At 36.4% G+C, this 26,140-nt stretch overlaps 1 protein-coding gene across 6 annotated transcripts in view; it reads right to left on the bottom strand.

Moving 5' to 3' along the window:
- Nucleotides 1-944: 944 nt before the first annotated feature.
- Nucleotides 945-26,140, bottom strand: part of PHF14 (PHD finger protein 14) — a 201,133-nt gene continuing 175,937 nt past the window's right edge. For 3 of the 6 annotated variants that reach the window (XR_011539051.1, XR_011539052.1, XM_070615777.1), the window contains one exon: nt 16,660-16,861. Coding sequence is in view for 2 of the 6 variants with exons in the window: in XM_070615777.1 (XP_070471878.1) it covers nt 16,787-16,861 (75 nt within the window). In the remaining 4 variants the exon portion in view is untranslated. Of the gene's footprint in view, nt 1,351-16,659; nt 16,862-17,217; nt 17,286-26,140 lie in introns of those variants that run through there. The other 3 variants (XR_011539053.1, XM_070615778.1, XR_011539050.1) reach the window with 2 other exon arrangements.

Here is a 26,140-nt window from a genome sequence, read left to right as displayed (position 1 = left end):
AGCAGAGGGTGCCGTATTTTAACCACTTGGCCATCAGGGCTGGCTCAACACTGAGGCTTTTTAAGCCTTTTTCTTTTGTCCCGATTAGCTACTACAATCAGGCAGGCTTCAGCAACAGCAGCTCAGAGCTGTGGGTTTACTTTGTCCCAGGGGATGTCCTAGCCCTATCCTGGGACATACTTCATTTTGCTTTAATTACCCATGAGGAGACTTTTATTTATGAATTTATTTGCCCATTTGTGGCAGATTGTATTTTCCAAAGGCAGATACATCAATTTCTTCCTTCCCATAAGCTCCCCTTTAATGTGAAAGTAAAGAAAGGAAAACCCGGTTTGTGAAAGGATTTGATACCCACTCTTATGGTCACTCACTTTCTCAACGTGGACACCAACGTTTCAAATTGTCCTTTTGTTTGTCATCTAGAGATTTACTGGAGACGGATGGGAGGGACGCCTTTCTTTTGTAAAATGGGAAAGGAAAACTTGAAGACTCCTCCCCTGGAGTATTCTCTGGCAAGTTTGTTTGGGAAAAAGAATACAAACAAGTAAGGATCTGGAAATTGATTCCCCTAAAATGACCACATGCAAGTACCTGTTGAAGGCTATTGCTCTTTGTGGCCACTAATTTGTGGTGCCATAATTTGAAAACTAGATTTCTAAGACATTACTAGAAGTTAAAAAATCAAAATGTGGCTTGGCTCCATAATGGAAAAAAATTTAGGTGACTCTGATGTGGCAAAGCTTCTTCACTGAATTTCTCAGAATACACTGTGACTCTCTGTGGGAGTGGAGGATATAGAATGCAGCATTCCTCAAACTGATTTGGCTGTGAAACCTTTTTTTTTCTTCTGTGGAGCCTGATATGAGAATAATATTCAACTAACCATGTTTTTAGAAGCACTGTCTGTATTAGCTATCTATCGCTGTGTAAGAAATTACCACAAATTTAGCTTAAAACAAGACACATTTATTATCTCACAGTTTCTGTGGGTCAGGAGTCAGGGTATACTTTGCTTCATTTTCTGCAAGGCTTCAATCAAAGTGTTATCCGGGATGGGTCTCATTGGAATGTTTGACTGTGACAGGGTTCATTCCAGTCAGGTTGTAGGCAGAATTCATTTCTTTGCGATTGTAGGACTGAGGGCCCCATTTTCTCACTGGCTGGTGGCTGCAGGCCATCCTCAGTTCCTTGCAACTTGAGTCTCTTTTCATCAAAATCAACAAGTGAGCGGAGAGTCTCTTCACAAGGTGGATGTTACCATCTTATGTAACGTAATTACATAAATGTAGTGATGTTCATTCCGTCATCTTTGTTGAAATCAGTTGATTAGAAGCAAGTCACAGGTCTCACCTGCACTCAAAGGGAGGGGATTACACAAAGGCATGAATATCAAGAGGTAGGAATCATGGGGGTAAGAACTGCAAAATTCTCTGCACAAATGATTATATCCACCACCCACACTGAGACATTTGAACAAACTCTAGCGTGGCTTCTATCATCTCAAGGCTGTGTCCCTAGGATGCCAACTCAGCCCCATTAAAATGGCTGCCTGAGAAAGCTGAGGGCTGCCAGAAGAAATTATTATTTCTTCTAGCTAAAATCTGACTATAGGCTTCTGATCTCCCATTTTGTAAAGTGTGTACTTTAGAAAACTTGCAATTGTAAATCTTTTCTCTGTTGCTTTGAGACATCTATTTTTTACAACCCAGGAATGTCTTTCTCAAGGAACTGGGAGCCATCTCTTTGAAATGTAATCATCAAGAAAGGGTCCTTGTCTCCCAGTCTCCATGGGATGGTAGGAGCCTAATTTCAATAAGCCATCAGTTAGTAGATACAGATAGGCCTGATTACACTGACCAACTTCCCCTCACAACATCCTTCAGTCCTTTTATTTATTTATTTATTTTTATCACACCAAGTATTTAAAAGGCTTCCTGCTTTTTGCTTCAGTGGAGTTGAACTCAGTTTATACTGGAGTCTCTTTCCCCTACGGCAGTAGCCTGAGTAAAATCTGTCTTACCACCTTTGACAAATGTCTGATTCTATTTTCTTAGACAGGGGAAACCTTAAGAGTTTACCTTCCACAGTTACCTAGAAGTTTTGGTATCATCTTGCTTTCCATTCTAACATGTCTAGCCTAGCAAAGCTGACCTTCAAAGAACTTTTGTGGGTTATGTGTTTGTAGAGTAGCTTGGGTATTTCTCCTCTTATATAATAGACATGTTCCTAAAGAGTGGTAACTTTTAAAGTAAATTTTAAAAAATTAAAGCACTAGGAGAATTTGATATCGAAATGAACCACAATCAGAGAAGTACAGTCTGGGTTGTAGGTCTGGCTCTGTGACATAGAGTAGCCTGGTTGGTTAGTGGGTGGAAATGAATTCTCTTGGTGGTGGCTGTGATTACCTTTAGGCACTTTAAGAGAAAAAAATTAGTTTCAGCCTCCTAGAAGAGAGAAACTAAGCTGAAATTGAGTAACACACCATTCCTTCCTACTCCAGCCCCTCAATGGGAGTTCAGACTTTTTCCCTTGAGGAGTCAGGAGAACCCTGAGCTAAGAAATATTCTGCTCATCTAGCTCAAGCTTGAGGTAGAAGAATTGATAAAATACAAAGAGGTCGTGGAATTGGGACTCTGTAGGAAGTACGATTGCCAAGCAAAGGCACATATGGTTTTGGGATATTTACGTGAGCCTTCAGTTAAAGAGTCTCTCTCAGGCAGCTTTGGATCTAGAAGTGGTGACTGTACATGTGTTTCCTCTGGCATCTCCACTCGGGCTGACAGTCAACCAAAGAGCAGGGGTGTGCTTCTTGTGGTTTCCTGAAAGAAGTGGTCACTGGCTAGCAGACATCTCTCCTCTGACCCTATAGGACCAGTTCCTCTGCATCTCTCCCAAGCCTGTACCTCCAGGCCAGCTTGTCAAAGGGTAAATGTGATTCGTGGAACATGATGTACTAAACCAGGAAGAAAAAGACATTGAACAGGTGTTGAATGAGTACAGAGCAAGAGGGTTTTGTCGGTGGTGGTGTTTAGTTTTATTTTTTAAGGGAAGCTCACAGCCTCTTTTATGTTTTATCATATAAACTATGTACACCAAGACCTGAGATTTCCCTTTGACATTTTGTCTGCTCAGTGAACTTCACAAAACGCAAACCTTTACAAGCCAGATAAATATATCTTCCTTGTACATGCTTAGAATTTTTAAAGATCAATCTGTGTCTAACTTTTTCTTCTCAAAGTTTTCAAAATAACATTACTTTTGATTTTATCCTTTATAAAAATTAATGGATTTCAATCTGTAGGACTGTTTTAGATCAGCAATTAATTCCCTAGTTTTGTATTACCTTTAGTATTTCAAACTACATCATTTCTGTCATTGTAATACCATTATATAGTATCCTTGAAAAAACGATTCTTGAAGAAAAATAATATGATTGCAAAGCCACATTAGCTCTAAAATGAAATTAAATTCTATATAGAATTTTGCCTCCTCTTTTATATTTCATTTTCCCCCCTGAGATTTAGACCTACTTTTTAATAAAACCTCTTCTTCTCATATGGACAGATTCACTTCTCTTTTTTGATCCATTAGTGATTTGGTTCTAGATTCTTCACTTTAACATTGTTCTGGCCGCATTAAGAAGTTTCAGGTGTTGCTCTGAGTGTTGGTAAAGTTGCAGATTCTGGCCTAAGAGCTTACACCTTAACTACCTCCTCATTCAGGCCCTCTGCAGACAGTCATACTCTTCAAGCTTCGAGTTTCCATCACCATATGTATGGTCTCTGAGCCACATGGCTAATATTACTAGCTTTCGTTTTCTTTTCATACTAGATTATAATACCTTTTAAGCTTATTTGACAGTAAAATGTTTTAATGAAATTATAAAGGATGAGATAGAGAAGATATTCCATAAATTTGGAACTATTTGGAAAAAAAGTTATTTAATATCTATCATGTACCAGAACACTGTCATTTCCATTACTTACATAATTTTCATGTAGTAGATAAGTCTTAGTGATCCTCATCTGGGAGAAATGTCTCCTTCCAGCGGCCCTAGCTGTCATTATGTTTGTAGCCTACCCCTTCCTTCTCTCAGCTGATTGGCTATGAGAAAACATGTGACTGGAGAACTGGGCCAATCAGAATACCTCTTTTGAGACTTTGGCATTAGTAGTAGTTCCTAGAGTTAGACCATCAGGGGCCTGTTATGGTTAATTCAGAACCTATGCTGATGAGTAATCAGAAAGAGAAGGTTTTTACAGAGAGAGAAGGGAACAAATTTTAGGTAAGAAAAATAGGTGGAAGGCCACAGAGGAATGCTGCCAATTAGCCACCCTGATTCTTGAAGACTTTTTAGTTCCCCATTCCAGCCTGTCTGAGGCTTTCTGGAGCTTGGGTTCTGTGAGACCTCCGTGTGCGTACATATAAAATCTCCCTTTACATAAATAAGCGTGAGTGATTTTATTCTTTATGAACGGACTATATCTGACTAAGTAATTTCACAACAATCCTCAGAAAAACTATATTTAAAAATTAAGGCTGATTCTTTTTAAAAACAGTCGACTGAACCCGTGTTTCTCTTTGCTGCTTCTCCAAGACCCAGTAAAACTGCAGTAAAGAAATAAAAGGATTTGAAATCAAAGGGACAAGGATAAAAATAAAATCTAATTTTGGAACAATGGAAAGAGCATGATGAGTGATAACTGTCAGCCAAGCAGAGAAGGTGAGGCCTGGGTGCCTAAGTAAAGGAGGATAAGAAGAGACCAGTATGTCTCAAATCCCAGAAAAACTCAGGAAATGAAACCTCCAGGCATGATGGGAGGCTTGAGTGAAGAGTGAAGCTGAAAAGAACACGAATGAAGAGCATACATCTAGATGCCCTTCCCTCACCTGCATAGTCAGGTGAGTGTCCCTCCAGCTGAAGAAAGGATGTTCTTTCCCTGGCGAGAGCAAACCAGAGAGTCTCCAGATGGAGGGACAGCAGGCTCAGAAGGACGGAGGGGAGGCTCCCTACTGACCACAAGAAGGTGGAGTGAGTTTACACGTGGGGCCATGAGACTCTCTAGCCCCGCCAGAGCCCTCACCCCTGGCATACCGTCCTGAGACACATAGTTCCGGGAAGGAGGCGGTGGAATTGTTCCTGGAGGAAATGACCAGCCTCACAAAAGAGAATCAGAGGTGCTAAGATTTGGAGGATTCTCCTATCAAAGCCCCCTGGGGTGAAGCTTGCCAGCCTGCCAGCTGCCCCATGTACATAGGACCCACTCTTTAAGTAAGAGCAGGCAATCAAGGACTTCCAGACATTTGAGGAAAGCCTTCAACATGAATGGGGAGGAAAAGGGAGAAAAGGATATTTGGGGGAGCAGAGGGGGAAAAAGAGACAATGCAAGATAGCCTTTCTTAGATGCAGGTTTGGAGCAATGAATATTGATGAGGAAGTCTGAATTATCCAGAGCAGAATGTGGAACTGAGAGGAAAGCTTCATTAGATGAAGAGGGGAGTTCAGAGACCTCAGCCATGTGAGATAATCGCCTCAAATGAGGAAAGATAGGTGCCTGAATCTAACAAGAGGATGCTCCTAGTTCTGAAAAGCAGGAGCTAGAAGGATATTTAATGATACAAAAAGAAAGTTGGGAGGCCAGCCCCATGGCAGAGTGGTTAAGCTTGTGCACTCCACCTCAGTGGCCCAGGGTTTCATGGGTTCGGATCCCCAGCAGAAACATGGCTCCGCTCGTCAGGCCATGCTGAGGTGGCGTCCCACATAGCATAACCAGAGGCACTTACAAATAGAATATACAACTATGTACTGGGGGACTTTGGGGAGAAGAAGAAGGAAACAAGAAAAGAAGATTGGCAATAGATGTTACCTCAGGTGCCAATCTTTAAATAAAAAAGAAAATTGGTTTATTGTAATGGAGGAACAACTGACTGCCTCCATCATAGTGAGAGAAAGGCACTCAGGGACATTAAAAAATGACTTCACAAACAACAACCTAATAGAAAAATGGGCAAAAGATTTGAATAGGCACTTCAGCAGAGATTATATACAGATGGCAAATAGACACATGAAAAAGTGTTCAACCTCATTAGTCATTAGGGAACTGCGAATTAAAACTACAATGAGATGCCCATTTGAATGGCTAAAGACAAAGCAAAACAAAGCAAAACAAAACAACAAATACCAAGTGCTGGTGAGAAGGTGAAGATACAGAGCAACTGTAGCCATCACATATTGCTGATGGGAATGTAAAATGTTACAATCAATCACCTTGGCAAACACTTTGGTTGCATCTTACAAAGTTAAATACACACATGCGATCCAGCAATCCTACTCCCAGGCATTTACCCAGGAGAAATGAAAATTACATCCTCGCAACCGTCTGTACACAAATGTTTATAGCAACTTTATTTGTAATCATCAAAACCTAGAAACCACTCCAAGTCTCTCAACTGGTGAATGGATAAAGAAACTGTGGTACGTCCATACAATGAACACGACTCAGCAATAAAAAGGAACGAACTCCTGACATAGGAAACAACATGGATGAACTATTTCAGGTGAAAGAAACCCCACTCAAAAAGCTACATACTGTATCATGCCATTTATATGATATTCTGAAAAAAGCAAAAACTCCTGGGACAGAAAACAGGTTAGAGGTTGCCAGAGGTTAGGGGTGGGAAGGAGACATTAACAGTTGGCTAAAAGAAGCATAAGGGAATTTGGGGGATGATGGAACTGTTTTCTGTCTTAATTGTGGTGGTAGCTACACGACTGTATAATTTGTCAGAACACACAGAACTGCACATTTGAAGTGTGAATTTTACTAAATGTAAACCATAACTTTTAAAAATGAAGGAAAAATGAATGAGGTTTCTGGTTTGAATGACAATTGGAGAGTGGTGTTATTGAGGTTAATAGGAAAGCTTGGCTGGGCAGCAGACAAGCCCCAAAGGAAATAAGGGCAGACTCTGCCTTGGTCAACAGAGCTCGAGGCAGCAGAAACGCAGAGAGTTAGTATGGTCAAGGTAATGGGGGCTTTTTATTATTGACTGGTATTCCATTGTATAAATATACCAGAATTTATTTATCGATTTGCCAGTTGAGGGACATTTGAGTTGTTTCTAGATTTGGGCTATTAGGAATGAAGTCTCTATACACATTCATGTGGCTACTGAAAGATCTGAGCAGAAAAGCAGGTATCTACGTTCCTAAAATGTAAATTTGATCATGTTATTCCCCTGATTAACATTCTTCACTGGTTCCTTATTGCCTGCAGCAGTGATTATGCACTGTGACGGCACATCAGGATCACCTGCAGCGCTTTTCAAGCTGCTGGGTGCTCGGCCCACCCCCAGAGATTCTAATTGAATTGATCATTGGATGGGGTTCAACTGTCAGTTTTTTAAAAAGTTCCTTGTGTGATTTTGTGATTTTATTTAGGCTTACATCTTTTTTTTTAAACAGCATTACTGAGATATAATGCACATACCATACAATTTATCCATTTAAAGCATACCATTCAATGGTTTCTGGTACATTCCATTACGGATTTTTAAAATTCTGGTAACAAATATATATAACACAAAATTTTCCATGTTAAAGGGTATAATTCAGTGGCATTAATTCTATTCACGATATTATACAGCCATCACCACTATTTCCTTATTCTCATTTGATTCTGATAAATGTCCAATTCTACAGAACTAAATCTAAGTGCCTTAGCAAACCCTCAAAGCCTTTCACGAGAAAAGCTTGTCCTATCTTCCCAGATGCAGCTCCTACCACTTCCTGCCCTGCATTCTCTTGGATCCCGACGCGCTGATTTGTCTTTAACCTTTGAAAACTCTTTACCTTTTCACATTGCTATTTCATTTCTCTATTCCCACAAATACTTCTTCTAAAATCCCATGTGTTCAAAGCCAGCCTCAAGTATTATTTTTGTGGAGTGTTTTTCTACCTCTGGGCTTATTTAGTTGCTCCCCTCTCTGATCTATAGCACGTTTACCAACCTCTACTGGAGCACTTATCACGACCATTTTCTATGTCCGTTCTTTGTCTCCCGCATCAGATTCCCTCTCTCCCTCAAATGGTGAGCACTCAAATGGCGAAGTTGCAATGTGAACATCTAAATCCATGAGGCAGTTCTTGGAGAAGAACTGTCAAGAGGAGCCACTCAATCCACTTCAGATAGTGATGTGAGTGAGAAGTAAATTTTGTGGTTTTAAGGCACTGAGATTTCAGGGATTGTTTGTTTCCACAGCATAGCCTAGCCCGGCATGACTAATACACTCATGAAGAATTCATTCACCGTATTCATCAGTTGTTCTCCTCTGATATAACTAACTGAAGAATGTGGAACACCACAGGAAAGAGATGCTGGGTTTGAGGGGAGGTTAGAGAGAGCTTGAGTTTAGCGGAGTCCAGGAAAGATGCAGGTGTGAAGGAAAGGTCTTGAGCAGAAGCTGTTCCCCAGGGAAGAGAGACCTGGGCTGAGACAAGGGAAGAAGGAACTCGCAAATTGGGTGTGTCTAAATTCAGTGTCTAAGGGCACTGAAAACAAACAGCCCACTAAAACCTTTTGCATAAGACTGTTTCTGACTTCGGGAATGAGACATAATCAAATGTGAAATTTCAAATCCCAAATCGATACTTGCCAAAAAGATACAGTCTAAAAAAACCAGCAAGAATCGTAACCCTGCACAGATGTTCCATTTGTTAATTTGATTTTTACTAACAAGATGCATTTTTGAAGGCATTGCTGAATGCACCAGTTTTATCCCTCATTAGTATAATCAGAAAGAGATCTTGGTTCAACAGTGCTCTGGAGATTGAAACATGTTCTCCTTTATGATTTGCAGCTCTGATTAGTTCTATTTTTCTGCCTAAGGTGCAAAAATGCAAATGTGAGTTTAGATTCTGTGTAATTTCTGCTTCTTACATCATCACCATTAAAAAAAAAGTTCAAAATAAATATCTTCTTTTAAATCTCACTAAAAATGTGGCCTGAAGTGCACGAGGCAGAATATACTGTTCTTCAATGTTCAATTACCATATCAAGCTATTGACTGTCTCACGTTATTAAAAAACAAAGCAAAATGTGCATCTTTCATAGAAAAACATGTACAAATTAAACATACCCAATCAGAAATGAATCGTTGAAAGGAGAAAAATATGTATTAAAAAGTACTGCAGTCTTGGATCTGCTTTACAATAATTCAGAGAAAGAGTGAGAGAGAGGAAAAAAATATGGATCAAGTAGGCATAGCAAAAGCTTAATAATTGTTGAATCTCACTTAGTACATGGGGATTCACTGTACTCATCTCTTCACTCTTGTGTATATCTGAAATTGTTGATGATTAAAAGGTAGAGAGATCATAAACTTACAGATAAGACACTTTCAAAAATTTGCACAAATTTAAGGACATACCCTATAGAATTAGGTTCCTTAATCATAGAATTTCATTGCGTAATGTCGAAAAATGATAATGATATTTTGAAAATAATAGGTTTGATTCTTTCTCCAGAGCTCTTTCACATATGCTATTTCATCATGGAGGATAGAATGACAGATTCCTGCAGTGGTTATTACCTCTTTCTGATACTATTTAAAAAGCTGCCTTTCTCATTGCCCTGAAATCTGAATATCCCGAAAGAATTCATCTATCTTTAAAAGCAACAATAATCTTGTGTCACCTTTGGAATCAGACTCAATATTAAAAATGATAACGTTTGGAACCGACATGCATCAGGGAGATCCACATTTTCTGCTCTTCACATATCAACAAGGAAGGTTATCATATTCAGAATTACATGCGCAACATCTGATTCAATTATCTTTTGTTTTCTGGAAACCGTATCTATTGATTGATTGTTGCCTGAAATATGGACTTGAAAATAGTGATTTTTTACTCCATTGACAGTATCAATAAAGGTAGGGTGTATCTTATATTCTAGAGTGAGATATTTTGTATGCTGTAGGTGTAAATGAAAGACATAAACCAAGAGACAAAAGTGAACCTTTCTAATGTTAATGCGCTGGTGGCTGTGTTGTTATGGGCCTAATGATATCAAGTGCGCACAAGAAGACATAGGTGCCATGCTGGGAAACCAATGATCTTGCTCTCATCTTGACTGCAGGCAACGAATATCTCATTAAAGCTACAAATTTCTTGAGTCTGTTCCCAAATTTAAAACCCTTAAGGAAAATGGCTTTCATGGTTCAACAGTTTTAAAAGGTTGTACTCACTTGGCTTTGTAACAAGGAAATTAATAGTTTTTCTAAAACAAATCAGAATTATGCCATAGTTGCATGTGTTCTCATGCTGTTGCCGTTAGCACTTAACTTCCTCTCTGGATAGCAAAACCATGGACTCCATATTGAATTCACCACAGGGAGACGTTTATTACCTGCTATGACTGCTCAGGATAGTCTGGGATGGGATTGAAATTTGCTCATTCGTGGCTATGTAAAAATTGTTTTCTTGAGGTAATGTGAAGTGGAGTAGGTTTCTAATCAACCTCCGCTATTCAGAGTGAATCTTATTTAGCCACTATCAGGAGGACTAAGTTGCTCCCGTCCCATGCGTGCTAGCACCCAACCAATAGAAATGTGTGCAGGCCTCAGGAACCCAAGGCATTGGGAAATGTCAAAGCAATTAACTGGACTTGTTTTTTCTTTCTCAATGGATTTTGGAATAAATCTTATGTAGCCATGTGAGAGAAGCATTTGTAGGAAACATTCTCCTTTTTTTGTTCTGTACGCATTCAACTTAAAGAAAAACCGTTTCTTGCATGTGAGAAAATGACAAATTATAATGGATGTAAGAGAGTGCAGACGTATCAAATACCTGCAACTGTTGATGCTCAGAGGAAAGTCATTAATGATTGTTTTACAGAAAAATATACATACACAAAATGAGCAATAAGAATATAATTATCGCTTTCCAAAAAATATTAGAGAAGCAAAAGATTCACCCAGACTCACCTCATTTCATCTGGATGATCAGAAAGTTACCAATGAAAAGCTGTTAGACCCTTGGAAGAGCATGCCCTCGTTGGTGTGTGTGGACATGAAACTCAAAGAAGTTCATAGACACTTGAAACAAAGCAGTTGACACACACTGAAAGGTGGAGCAACTGGCAAACACCTTGCTTCCCCCTCACTCAAGCTCTCTAATACTGAGGGAAATTGATAGAATTTATCCAGAAGATAGTTATGATTTAAAATTTTAAAGTTGTGTTTAAATGTATTTTCAACTGCAAAGGCCCTTCAAAAAAAAAATCATTAAAACAGAACACGGCACCATTAAAGAGCTGCCACTACATTAAATGTTTCAAATAAGGCATCACCTTGTTTTTTGAATGCTACATTTTTGCATGTTGTTTAATTTCTTTTTAGACCTTCATTAGCATCTTTTGCAGATAGTGATTACTTCTAAACTTTTACTCTCTTCTTACAAATAACATTGCACAATACATCCAATTTCCCTGAAAGAAAATCAAGGATTTTTTTTCACTAATTTTGTGAACCACGCTACACAGCTTAGTGTGACAAATATTTTCTGAAAAGAATACTATTATGAAGTATGACTTTCACTTAAAAAGAAAAAAAATTGCCTCCAGTGTTTTGGCTATTACGAATATTATGAATGAATAAAGTTGTGGAAAATATTTGTATATTTATGTATAAATCTTTGTATGGGCATATATTTTCCTTTCTCTTGTGTAAAAATGTATCGTGGAATTAATGGGTCATATATTAAAGGTATGTTTAACCTCACATGAAACTCCTGAACTCTTTCCCAAAGTGGTGTACCATTTTACACTTGCACCAAAAATCAGGTGGACAAGATGGCAATTCCTTTAGCTGTCAGTCAGCCTCCTTCCTCGGCCACATCCTTGTTTTTTCAATAGGCTCATGAATAAAATGGCCATCCTGCAGGAATGCAAGCTATGTATGAACTCAGTAACATGAGTGTTTACTCCTGAAGGCTGGTTTGGTTACTACTGCTGAATGCCTAGCTTGCAGCAACCTATCCTCAACCTCATAGGTAACATCTCCGTTGGTTTCTATTGCTGCATAAAAATTACCACAAAATTAGTAGTTTATAAAAACATATATTATTTCAGAGTTTTTATGGGTCAGGAGTCTGGACATGGTTTAGCTGAGACCTTTGTATGAGTTTTAATTGCTTTATAATATTACCAACATTTCGTCATCAGACTTTAAATTATAGTCTAGGACTGTCCAGTAGAAATACAATGGGAACCACATATGTGATTTCAAATTTCCTAGGAACTACATTAAAAAAGTGAAAATAGTTGAGGTTCATTTTAATAATATATTTTATTTAACTGAATCTATCCAAATATTATCTCAGCATGTAATCAAAATAAAAATTATTAATGAGATATTTTACATTCTTTTTTAATACTAAGTCACCAAAATCCGGTATTTTATTCTTACAGCATATTAGTTGTATTTCAAGTGCTTAACAGCCACATGTGGCTAGTGAGTGCTGTATTGGACAACACAGTTACAGACATTTTAGTGGGTATACAGTGGTAACTCACTGTGGTTTTAATTTGCATTTTCCTGATGACTAAATGATGTTGTGCATGTTTTCATGTACTTATTGGCCATTTGTGTATCTTCTTTTGTATAATGTCTGTTCAAATGTCCAGAAACAGGTGAATGAATACAGAAATTGTGGTGTATTCATACAATTAAAAAGTACTCAGCAATAAAAAGGAATAAACTGCTGATTCATGCAATAACCTGGATGAATCTCAAAATATTACACTGAGTGAAGAAAGCCAGACACAGAAGAATACATATGAAATGATTCCACTTGTACGAAACTTTAGAACAGGCAAACTAATCAAGGAAGCAAGCGGATCAGCGGCTGTAGTAGGGATGTGTGAATGACGGCAAAACTGCACAAGAGAACTTTTGGAGTGATGGAAATGTTTGATATCTTGATTGAAGTGGTGATTACGTAGGTATATACATTTGCCAAAATTTATTGAACCACACATTTAAAATGGGTGCATCTTATTGTATGTAAATTACACTCCAATAAAATTGTTTTAAAGAGTAAAAGCAATATATGTTAGTAGTATCGCTATGTAATTTGTAGGCCCAGTGCAAAGTAAACCTGTGGGGGCCCCTTATTCAAAAATTATAACGAATTTCAAGACAGTGACAGCAGAGGGAGTTTGCTATTGAATCCCCAGTGACAGACATGTGCATGGCATATGGCAGGCCCCACTAAAGTTCTGTGGAATGAATTTAAGAACTTGGGCATCTTGGTGCCCAGCAATTTCATTTGAGAACAGTATGACACCTCTTCCTACTTCTGCTGTTTGTTCCACTGATCTGAGGAAACAGTAGAATTCTGAATACAATTAAAAAAAAATACTATTCATAAGTAGTAACAAAGACTGATTAAAAGTTGTTTTATTTTTAAATTGAGTATGTGAAGAAATATATATAGCTCAATAACTGAAATGAAGAGAATACAGTCTGGTTGAGTGGGCGGACATTATACAGGCATCATCAAGTTTAAAGGAACTTTGTCCGTTAGGTATTCTATATTGTCAGTTCCAGGCTGAGTTATAGTGGCTGCTTTTCACCTAGTATGGGTCAGGAAATGAGCTGAGAAATGGGGATATAGAAATAAAACAGGTACATCGAATTGTGCAGTGGTTTGTCTTCTTCAGAAATCAGTTTTTAAACCATACTCTAATTATTAACATTTCTAAGGACCGTAGGTATAAATAATCCATATTGCCATAGACGTTTCATTAGGACTTTGCTCTAGTGCTCCTTAATTTAACTAGAATTGCTGTAAGAGGCAACTGGACTTATTTAAACAATGTGTTATGAACTGACTGTGCCCCCCACCCCCAATATTTATATGTTGAAGGTCTAACCTCCCTGTGTGGCTGTGTTTGGAGTAAGAAAGTAATTAAGGTTAAATGAGATCATAGGTTGGGGTCCTGATCCAATAGGATTAGTGTCCTCCTAAGAAGAGACCAGAGAGCTTGCCTGCTCTTTCCATGTGCGCACCCCGAGGAAAGACCATGTGAGGATGCAGTGAGGCTGCCAACTACAAGCCACCAAGAGAGTCCTCACCAGAGACCAAAACCTGCTGCACCTTGATCTGGGACTTCCTGCCTCCAGAACTGTGAAAACGTCAACTTCTGTTGTTTAAGCCACCCAGCCTGGGTATTTCATGACAGCCTGAGCTAATACAATATGTAATATTCTATATTACATAAAAATATATAATATGCATAGTTTGATTCAAATAAAGTGACTGGCTTAATCATGGTCACATAAAGTGGGCAACGGTTTAGCATTATAAGAAGATTTAGATGTATGTACTTACGGCATGAATGTATGGACTCTAAAAATTTGAGAAATTCACACGGCAAATTTTCCCTAAGGAAATTTACAGTGATTCTACTTTATTCCTCACTGTCCTAAACCAAGGGGTATGCATTTTTGAAAAAATTTTTAAAATGAAAACTGGGGGGGCCGGCCCCACGGCCGAGTGGTTAAGTTCACGCACTCTGCTTCAGGGGCCCAGTTCAGATCCTGGGCGCGGACACGGCACAGCTCGTCAGGCCATGCTGAGGTGGCATCCCACATGTCACTACTGGAAGGACACACAACTAAAAATACGCAACTTTGTACCGGGGAGCTTTGGGGAGAAAAATTAAATATTTAAAAAGAAAAAGGAAAACTGGGGTTTTAAATGGTTAAAGGCATCACTTAAATATAAATATTTAAAATGGCTGTTGGATGGCTGTCACTGTGCCTCTCATACTCAAAACTTATTTTAGAAATAAAAGTATTATGAGAGGACAGCACACTAATACACTAATAATTTAATAAACATTCTACTGAAAAACAAGGCCAAAAAGTTACTGAAAAATCGTACAGAAGCAATAAGATGCTTTCATACTTGTTCCATCATAACTCAACGTAAAAAAGATGAAGCAGGATTTTCATGTTTTGGAGCAGGTGGAATGGTAGTTATAACTGTTTTGGTTATTTCACTTAAGCCAAAGTCTTCAGAATGAATTAAGTTTGGCTAAGAAGTTGGGGAAGGGAAATAATAAAGGAGAGATAGCAGGTAATAAATGAGATATTAACAGGAAAGACTACATTTCTGGGGAAGATAGTGGACTGAAAGAGCTATGGTATTAACAGGTATTTTTAAATGATTAAATGTGATATTCTGGGGTGAGACTGCTTGGGTTTGAAGGCTTGTTCTTCCCATCATAAGCTACATAACCTTGGTTAACTTATTTCCTCTAAGCCTCAGGTTGATCACTGGTAAAATGGGAGAAGTAATAGTAACTATCTCATATGTTAATAGGGATGATCAGTGGCATAATGTACCGTACCTACAACATAATGAATATAATAAATGTTATTGTATGAATGATGTATTATTGCTTCTTTTCAAAAGTGACACTACTAACAACAATAATAGACTGATGTCTATTTCAAAATAGAAGAAATGGGAAAAAAAATCAAATTAATTTTTGTATTTGCTTATTGCAGAGGCCCTCTTCAGACTCCAACTTGCCTTTTCAGGCTTTTCTTGGCTCAGTCTTTGCTCCCAAATCCCTCCAGGGAGGCCAATCTGTGGGATACAGCTGTTTTCCTGATATCCATAGATAAGTTATTTAAGGCTACACATCAATGAATTTTCTATCTTGCCTACTTGCAGTTTTTCCCATTTCAGCCCACTGCTGGCGTGGCCCATTGTCACACCCTTATTGAGCTTGTCAGATGCATATGATAAAACTATGGCTTCAGGGCAAGTATACAGATTCCACTCTCACAGGGAAGAAGTTCTATACTGCTTTGTCTTACAAGGCTTCCAAAGTTCTGCTTCTCATTTTAAGACATTCTGTCTTAAAAAATCCAACAAAGACATCTGCCAAAAACTTTTGGCTCTGCAAACAGCAAGTAGATTCGTTGCTCCCGCTGTAGTTGGCAAATGACAGCTTGGGAATTAGAACCAGGGAAAGTAAAATGGCTGGTTACTGAGAACTCTGATACAGATAGGGATCAAAGAAATTTTCAAAAGCTCCTAAGCCAAAGAAACACAGATGGGGAACTGTTCTTGAAATGTCCAGGAAACGTAAAGGGCCAGCACATAGTAGGTCCTTAGTGAATATTTTATGAATTAAAAGTTGTGGCACTACTTCTGCCACAGAGACTGTTAAATTATCATTTCTTTCTAGCCTTTACTTGAAATCCTAGAGTATTCTGTGATACATAAGTTGATGAAATCAGAAAACGGTATTTCATCTTGTGGCACTGGTTGGTTTTAAGTGTTTTCACATGCAAACATTCTCTGTTCAATTTTGAATGACTGGAGTTTTCCTTATATTAATAACCGAAATTCTGTTAAGGTCACAGAAGAAAACAATGGAGACTAGTAAGGGGAAAAGACTTTCCGAGATTGCTTTTAAGTCAGCCGGATGTGTTAACACCTAGGTTACAGATTAGAAAAAATTTCGTTTCTATTCTCAAATTTCAGTTAAAATTTTTAAAAATGATTTTAAAGGTCTAACTTTTATGTAAGAGTTTAAATTGCTCTAAAAACATACAAATTCCAAATGCAAGCACCTATTTCATTTTCAATGACTTTATTGAGAAGATTTTGCAAATTAGATTTTACAATTTAACATTTTACAATTAGAAATTTTATCTGCTACTACATAAGTTGCAAACTTTTCAGAACATTACAGAAAATCCTTTATTTCTTTGGATTTTTCTGTTCCATGCTGAGCTCCTGAGATATATTTTTTCTTTCAGCTTCATTTTCATCTTCCTGTGAAATAAATTTTAGAAAACATTAAAATTATAAACTTTATTTCTCTTAAAAATTAACTATTGTGCTTCCAGTAATCCTAGGGAAAAGGCTATAAAATTATGTAACATTTAAATATATGCAGTGGGTGCTGTTTTATACTACATCTTGACTAAAATTTTCTATGACATGTTTTTAAAAGCAACTTATTTTATCAATGACCTAAAAATTACTTTTGAAAACAGCTGCCACTAAAAAGTGTCCTTTTTAGGGGATGGATCAGATTTTTTACCTTACTCTTTGATAAAAAACAATAAATTTAACTTCTGACACACTTTATGTGCTCCAGCACGGCATTCTTGACTCATCTAGCATACCTTCTTGACAGGTCTGCCAATTTTCCAATTACTTGCACCACCATATGTTATCTGAAGATCAGTCAGCTCTAAAATGGGAAACATGGGCATGTCAGGCTATAGAATGCCTACAATCTTCTACAGTTTCGATTCTAAGTGGTGGCCTCATAATTCACAGTAGGTTCCTGTGGAACACGGCAAATAAATGGAGTGACATCATAACGTCTGCTTCCATCGAAATGAAGTGCATCTTGTGTTCAATATTAAATGGTGACCTCCAAAGTATAAATAATGAGAGTCTGGAAAATAGTTCATCTTACAATTTGTAACCCATCTCATCAAACATGTTCCTTCAACAATACCTAAGTACAAAGCAGTCTTGCTTTCCTAATATTTCTGATTTATCAAGTAAGATCTTTCATTTTTACTAACTGAAGTAAAAAGCATTGTCTAACTCTTTACTGAGTCAAAGCATGAGTAGCAATTTCTTAAGTATCTCTAGACAACAGTAATAATATAAGTTATTAACAAACACATCATCCTTCATCTCTGTATCTAATAAAACCAAATTCAATTCAATCAATAATTGTTTAGCTCTGCTTAGTAAATTAACTTTATTAAGGAACTGCAAACCAAAAAATAAATATATTTGTTTTCCATGAGGAACTACACTCTCATCTGTAAACATTATGGTGGAGAAAGCTTCCTCAGTATGTCTCTCTCTAAATTCCACAGTATCTGTGATTTAGACTTTGTCAACACCAGGGAAGCAGAGAAATTATCAACATTATCAACTGACCTGAATCATTACAGATATGTGGGATACCAGTGACGGGGTTTTGAATATCATCTTGGTAATATAATGTTAACACATTTTTCTAAGCATAATAGCCATTGTATGTTGTTTTTTTCCCAATTTATCTCTACTGAATAGAGATCATGTTCGATTGACTCTTGAAAATCTATTAATGAACGGGTAGTTTCTACTTTTAGACAAGAATTTTCTAGAGATCACATTTTAATTACATCCTAATGAAAATCAAATCTTACTCTACACTTTCCACTGTATTCTTCAGGTGAGATACTGACAGAACGTGTTAAATCAGCAGGTAAAGGTGGTAAGAAATTTTTGTTAGGCAGCACTGAATTAGTCCAAATGCTCCTCAAGGCAGGGCTTTATCTTATCTTATCATCCTACCATCTAACAGGGCACATTTAGTAAAATGGTTGGAGTCCAATAAACGTTTTCTGAACTATGTGAAACAGTGAAGTAAAAACTGAATAAAAGGGAAGTCTGCCTAAATTAATATGTAATGTGGAAAAGCACAAAACTTTCCTTATCCAGCAGTCACACTTCTGGCAATCTTAACTTACTAGAACAGTATTGAAAACAGAAATAAGCAAAAATGTTTGAAGCAACATCAGCCCAAGCAGCCATTATCAAGCTCATATCCTTTAATTTGTAGGAGAAGAGTGGAGCTTTTATCATGTGGACAGTCTACTAAGTTCCCACACCAATAAGACTTACTGGTTTAATAAGCTTGGTTATCTAGTTTTCCCTAGCAACTTTCAAGGCTGCTCTGAGTTAAAATAGAAATGTAAAGGCTTAATAATGACCCTGAGGACTAGGAAGTATCTATACAGGTTACTTTCATATTTAACTAATATTCTTAATATAATGCCAGTCTTTTTGTTGCATTTTTTCTTAGTAATAAAGGATAGTTTATAAATGCATGTCTCTTCTAACATTGCTTCCTGTTCAGGACAGGAGCAAAACTGCTTCACACTTTTCTTTACCCTTTAAAATATCTTGCCTTTAAACCATTTGTAACAAGATAAGAAGTAACAAGATCCGATCTCTCTCTTCCTTTGTACAAAGATAGCTGTGATCTGGATGTGGAAAAGGATTATGGAGGGGTGGAAAGGGCATTTAACCCTAACTGCTAGAGCATAACACATCGTAACTGCTATAGTATAACATCATCAAAGAAATCAAGGTAACAATAATAGATTTTATCATTTTAAATAAAAAAATTAGATACAGTAAAGCTCCAGAAAAGGTTTTAGAGGGCTTTTATTTTATTTTTTTTTGGAAGCACTATTTCGTGTTTCTAACATTGCAGGTCAATTTTTACAAGAACTTTCAGTTCAAGACTAACAATATCATTAAAACAGCTCAGGCAGCAAATCAAACATCATTGACAAATGACTGCATAATGAATGAAACTGCAAAGAAAGGAAGCTTTTTAGTAAAGGATTTCTTCACTACTGGATATTAAAGGCAGGCAAAAATTTCTTCTGGTAGATGACAGCCTTTTGTCACTCTTCCCTGAGAGAAGACATCTGTTTGTTTCCCAGTGAAAGAAGACCCTTGCTACACGGATCATTTTCTTAGTGACAGCCCTGACAAGTTTGACATTTGTTTCATGAAGTGTTCTGAAGCAGCCAGCAAGAAAATGTACCCTTTGGGGTCACTGGAAAGTAGACAGGTTTACCTCTTAATGTTTAAGCTTGTTAATTCATACTCCAGAAAACGTGGTGATTATAACCACACTGAAGATATGCTAGTTACATGTGGAATTTCCAGACAGGCACCCATAGAGCAATAACACTCATAATGCCGAGTAACTAAATGCGGTTCCTTCCTTTCCTGCTCCTTTTACTCTGACAGCATTGTTGTAGTGAGGAGAATGATAATTTCTAGGCAGACATGGACCATGTAATTATGGTCTGATGCTCCAGATGGCAACACGAGACTAAAAGAGTTATTCTAACAGAGAAATTTTTATCTAAACTAAATCCTTCTTACCACTGAATAACATTTCAAAATTTTGTTTAAATGCTATTCAGCTTGCACCATCACTTTGGAATAGAGGCGCCCTCCATTTTTCCTGATTTACAAATTTGACTTAGTTCTCATAATAGTTCCAAGATGATAGGAATTAATAAAACCTATCCAACTTGCTTTTCCTTTCCCAACTCCAAACAAAGGCCAATTTAGTAGCTGAATTTCTACCGTTCAGGTAATATCTGGACTCGGATTACGGTCTATGAATACAGATGACTCTGTATTTACCCTACAGACTGCCAAGTTTTAAATGATTTCTTTTAAAGGTAGGATTATACAAAGGGACAACTTTCCCTATTGTTTCTTTATGTCTTTAAAGGTGACTTTATAAGTCCTTTATAGTGGAGAAACCTGTCAAATACCACCTTAACCAAGTGATCAAGGTTAACATCACCAGTAATACACATTAACATTAACACTCTGGCATGATGCACCAAAAAGGGCACATAAAGGGCCAATCTGGTGGTGTAGTGGTTAAGTTCATGTACTCTGCTTCGGCAGCCCAGGGTTTGCAGGTTCAGGTCCTAGGCGCTGATCTACACACTACACTCATCAAGCCATGCTGTGGCAGCATTCCACATACAAAACAGAGAAAGATTGGCACAGATGTTAGCTCAGGGCCACTATTCCTCAAGCAAAAAGAGGAAGATTGGCTACAGATGTTAGCTCAGGGCCAATCTTCCTCACCAAAAAAAAAAAAAAAAAAAAAGGAAAGAATGAAAGAAAAAATAAAGAAAAGGTACATCAACTCTGGTTTGTGGTATCCTTCCCAATAACGTATAATCTCAATTTTGAATGAGAAAACATCAGATAACACTTTATAAAATAATTGAACAGTAGTCTTCAAAAGTGTCAAGGTTGTGAAAGACAAGATAAGGCCTGGACTACCACAGACTGGAAGAGACTAAAGAGACATGAAGACTAAATGCAGTGCTGAATCCTGGACTATAAAAGGGACATTAGTGGGAAAACTGGCCAAATTTGAACATAGCCTATGCAGTAGTTAGCAGTACTGTTTTGATGTTAATTTCCTGATTCCAGTAATTTATTTTGGTTATAGAAGATGGTAACACTAAAGGAAGCAGTAAGAAGGGCAAATGGAAATTATCTCTACTAGTTTTTTCACCTTTTCTGTAACTCTAAAATTATTTCAAAATAAAAAGACTACAAAAATTTAAAAACGGCTACTTAATGAAAGTTTCCTAAATTCAAAGAAAGTATGATGTATACACAAAGATTTTATGTGGAAAAAAAATTCAAGGCACGGGTAGCCTCTAAAGCTAAATAATATGCAGCTAAAATAAACTGTTTTCCATTGTTCTACTTAAAATTCCTTAAGCACCTCAAATGTTCATAATGGTGACGTTATTCATTTTTATTTTCTTGTCTGCACATTCATGAATTTTCTTACTTTTCCATCTGAACATGGATTACTTCACAATCAGAAAAACATAAGCTTTCTTTTAATAAGTCCCTGTGTAATCTGGCCATTTGAACTACATCCTGAAACAAGTAAGCATAATGGGGGTTCTATGTTTACAAAGAGAATGAGGTCAGTTGTTTTTACTTTACTGAATTTGCTGTTCACAGCAGACGACGTCACATGGTGCTACAACAGTAAAATGAAGTGGAAGGTGCAGCTAAGAACTAACTAAATATTTCTATTTTCTTATGATATTTTCTTTAGATTTTAAAAGTTTCTTTGACTAATCAGAGAAGGAAGAGTTATTATAATTGGATTCAAATTAACAGTCAAAATTATCTGTATGTTTTAATAATGGTTCTTTTAAAAATGTTAGTATATGTATATAGTTTCTGGTGAAAAGTATGTAGACACAAACTGTTCTGTTAACTATAGAACAAGTGTAGAAAAGCAATATATAATATATTGTTCCAATCTGTGGTCAAAAACTACTTTCTTTTATTCATTTAAAACATATATCAGATATAACTCTCAACAGCATTTAAGATTGTGCTTTTAATACAGAAAGTATGCTAGTGCTGCACAATGGGGAAAAATTTATCTTAATAACTGGAAAAATACTGATGATAATGCAAATGTTTTAGGCAAAATGAGCACGCTGCATGCTTCAGACTAAAATTAATTAGAGATTTTAGCGTTTTACAATTCCACCATAATTCTTTAAATGGTGCATTTACTTCATAGTAATAAACACTTGGATCATTAAGTAAAGTGCAAAATGTGTGTGATGTGCTCCATTTAACCACCTTTGGCCCTTTTTCTGTACATCTGCATTCAGTTTTCCAATGCATTGAGGAGGCAATTGAAAGCCACAATTAAATTTCCTGACTTTGCATATTTGAGATTCTTATTTCATTTAATACAAAAGACAATTAATCTACCATTTTACAACTGAATTCCAACTTTAGTGGGCCATGATAGATACTGAAATGAACTTACAAGAAATGCTTAATTAAATTTACTGTAAAAAGCATAAGAGGTTTTTTCTTATGACAGAAATTGCATATTTAATTAGAAAGTTTAAGGCTATGTTATAAAATTAAAGTAACCTAGGAGGTTCTTAGTAAACCTAGCTTAAACACATATGTCATTAAAAAGAACGGGGCTCTTTTGTAAATTTCTACCTTTTTTCTCTACTGAGTGATTCAAACAAAAGATAGTTAATCAAAGAAATCTCCCTTTATTTAATATTACAAAATCATATCCTTTAATAGCAAGTAAGATAGATAAAAGGGAGATAATAAATTTCTAATTTCATGTATGGGGATGTATGAATAATTCTATTTCATTTGTTGAGTAATCACTTATCCTTCCAATTCATGACGTGGATTCACTTTCTGGTGGAGTAGTTTTGCTTTTCTAATTCTTCATTTCCTCCAGTCACTTTTTACTTCTTTGCGGTGTCTTTTGGCAGCATGGAAATGGGGCAGTGAAAACTAAGACTTTGGATTTGCCATGTGTGATTTGGGATCAAGAGGAATCTTTCTGACCGGAAGAAAGGCCCTAAGGATTGGCAGAGCCATCTAAGGAGGGCCTATTTATGGGAAAGGAAATGAAGACCAATGAGTAGAAGGTAAAAGTCTGGCAAAATAGACAGGATAAAAGAAAGGAAATGAAATGAATGATGGATGGTAAGTGTGAGTTAGGGTAGACTCTTAATGAGCATAAACTCAATGAGGACAGCACAAGTCCAAGATATATTAATTAAAAGTTTATGGTACACTAAGATATAATAGTTAAAGAGGTTCTTTAGAAAATATTTCTTTTTTTTTTAACTGGATTGGCTTTTTTCTTTTAAAAAAATTTTTTTTTGGTATTGCAGTAACGTTGGATCATAATATTACATAACTTTTAGGGGTACATCATAATATATTTTGAATTCTGTGTAGATTACATCATGTTTACCACCCAAAGACTAATTACAACCCATCACCACACACATGTGCCTAATTACCCCTTTCACCCTCCTCCCTTTCCCTCTCGTAACCATCAATCCAATCTGTGTCTCTATGTGTTTGTTGTTTTTATCTTCTATTTATGAGTGAGATCACACAGTATTTGACTTAGAAAATATTTCTACTATTATAAATTATCTACTATTCACTAAATGTTACATTTCTAAATTCCAAATGTGCTAATATTTAAAGACAATACATATAAACTTTTACTTTCCCCATAGCTACTCAAGGAGAAGAGACATTTCTAAATTTATGCTTTTGTATTTTTTCCCCTAAACATACACATACAGGTTTAAATTCCCAGTTTAAAAAATTCTACCAAATTAAAATGAGGCAAAAATAATGTCTAAAAATGTTTGAGATATGCAAGATCACCAGTCAAACTACAGTTCCAGAGCCAAGAGATTTCCAGGTGGATAAAAATAAAATCAGTGGTTGGTTCACTAAAATTTTCAGAGACATATATGCATTGTTTACTATGTCTAAAAATTATTCAGCAGTAACTGAGTTCATTATACAAGCTGGAAAACACTTATATGTAGCATATTTTATTTATTCATTCATATAAGCAATAACCATGATACAGGAATTGGACACTGTGGAAGAAGTGCCTTCTTTAACAGGACGTGACAACATTTTCTTTGTCCTTCACAATACAAAAAGGAGTTTAATGCAACACAGATCAAAACTTAGACATTACATATACTAAAAGAAAAAAAATTTTGCTTAGTCAGGCCCTAAGGTTAATTTTTACCAAAACTAACTACCATATTGCCATTAGAAAAATCATAATCTTTGGCCATTTTAATTCAGACCACAATAAAAAATAAGAGAAAATACTTAAATTTTACATTTTCTTTTCAGAATTTTGACATTCTAAACAAAGGACAGTTATAGCTCATATGTATCAAAATCACTGTCAAAGAAACAAACAGAATTTACATAAATGGTAATATCACAATCTTAGCGTACTTTAGGGAATAGGTAGGAGACTTTCAAAAAGTGAAAGGTAACAAAACTCCCTTAATGAAAATGATATTATTTACATAATTTGATTTCACTGGATGGAATTCATCAGATTCAAAGTGAAAAATACAGTTTGCATTAAGATACAAAATAGACTGATTTAAGGTATTTCAATAATTAAAACTCTTTTAATATTATTTCTTCTGAGGCCAGATAAACTGTAAATATTTTACACTGACAATTTTGAGACTAAGAAACAACTTCATATCTAAGTAATGTCTAGATAATAGATTTTCAGTTAGGAAATTCATAAAACCTCAATTTGTTTTCAATATATAATATCCTTGTTAAGAAGGAAGCTATCAAGGTATTCATCTTAAAAGCTACATCAAATCCAAAGATGGGACTTCAGGCCAATCTGGAAGCAACTATGATATGTAGGAGACACCTCTCATTCTCTTACTGTTCTCCTTAATGAGTCATTAAGTCACAGAATATTAAAGTTGAAAGGTTCCTAACAGATCCTACCTAACCCCATACTTTACAAATGCAAATACTGACCACTTGATAGACAAAAATGTGAAACCAATTTCTTCCTGAGACTGTCTAGTGACTTAAAAATAAAACAAACAACTCCCCAAACTATCTTCAAACCCAAATGATTTAAAACTACTTTGTTCAAAGAAAAACAATAATGTCCCAGTGGATAAACCTGGCAAACACCACTTTGACTTGAGTGATGAAGGTTAACGTCACTAGTAATACATACTGACATCCTGCCCCTCCTCCCCCCCCTTACGCCACCCTGAGAGGAGACATCACCTCTGTTCTGTGGTGGTAGCCTTCCCAGTAACGCACACCTCAATCTAATCATGAGATAGCATCAGACAAACCCAAATTGAGGCATATTCTACAAAATAAGTGAATAGTACTCTTCAAAAGTGTAAAGGTCATGCAAGGCAAGGAAAGAGTAAGTAACTGTAACAAATTGGAAGAGACATGATGACAAAATGAAATAGGATATCTTGGACCAGAAAAACGACATTAGTGGCAAAACGGGTAACCTAATAGATTCTATAGTTTACTTAATGGTATTATACTAAGGTTTATATAATTGTTCTATGTGTACATAGGATGTTAACATAAGGAGAACCTGGGTACTCTACACTTTTCTAGACAGTTTTAGCAACTCTTTTAAAATCTAAAATTATCTCAACACAAAAAGTAGAAACAGACAAGCAAACAAACAATCTGTTAGATGATTTAGAAATAAGGATACTTTGGTTTTAAATACTATAAAGTTTCTCACCAAAATAGTACGCAGAGGCAATCACAGTTCTGGATAACAAGGTTTCGGCACTTTGTGATGTGGACAGCGCATTACAGACCTCACACTATAAATCAGTGTTTATTGCTTGCTGGTAAAATCCCACAGTCATTCAGTAATACTGAGTCATGTTTCACACAAAATTCACTGCCACGTTTTTGGATTCATGCAGTTTAAGAACCATTAGAACAAGTTGTTCTATGTAACTGTAATATGGTAAAAAATAATACGACTGCTTTCATTATTTCATATTATAGTTTTTTGGGTAGCAGATGTTCTTATTAATACTGACATATTATTTCACTACCTTTAATCAGGGGTTTCAAAATGATGTCTGACTATTATCTAGAGGAAAAGAGGTA

This window comes from Equus przewalskii, chromosome 4 (genome assembly GCF_037783145.1).
Source record: "Equus przewalskii isolate Varuska chromosome 4, EquPr2, whole genome shotgun sequence".
Classification (NCBI taxonomy): Eukaryota; Metazoa; Chordata; class Mammalia; order Perissodactyla; family Equidae; genus Equus; species Equus przewalskii.
The sequence above is the reverse complement of the archived record's forward strand: the minus strand, read 5'-3'. Positions and strand labels throughout refer to the sequence as shown.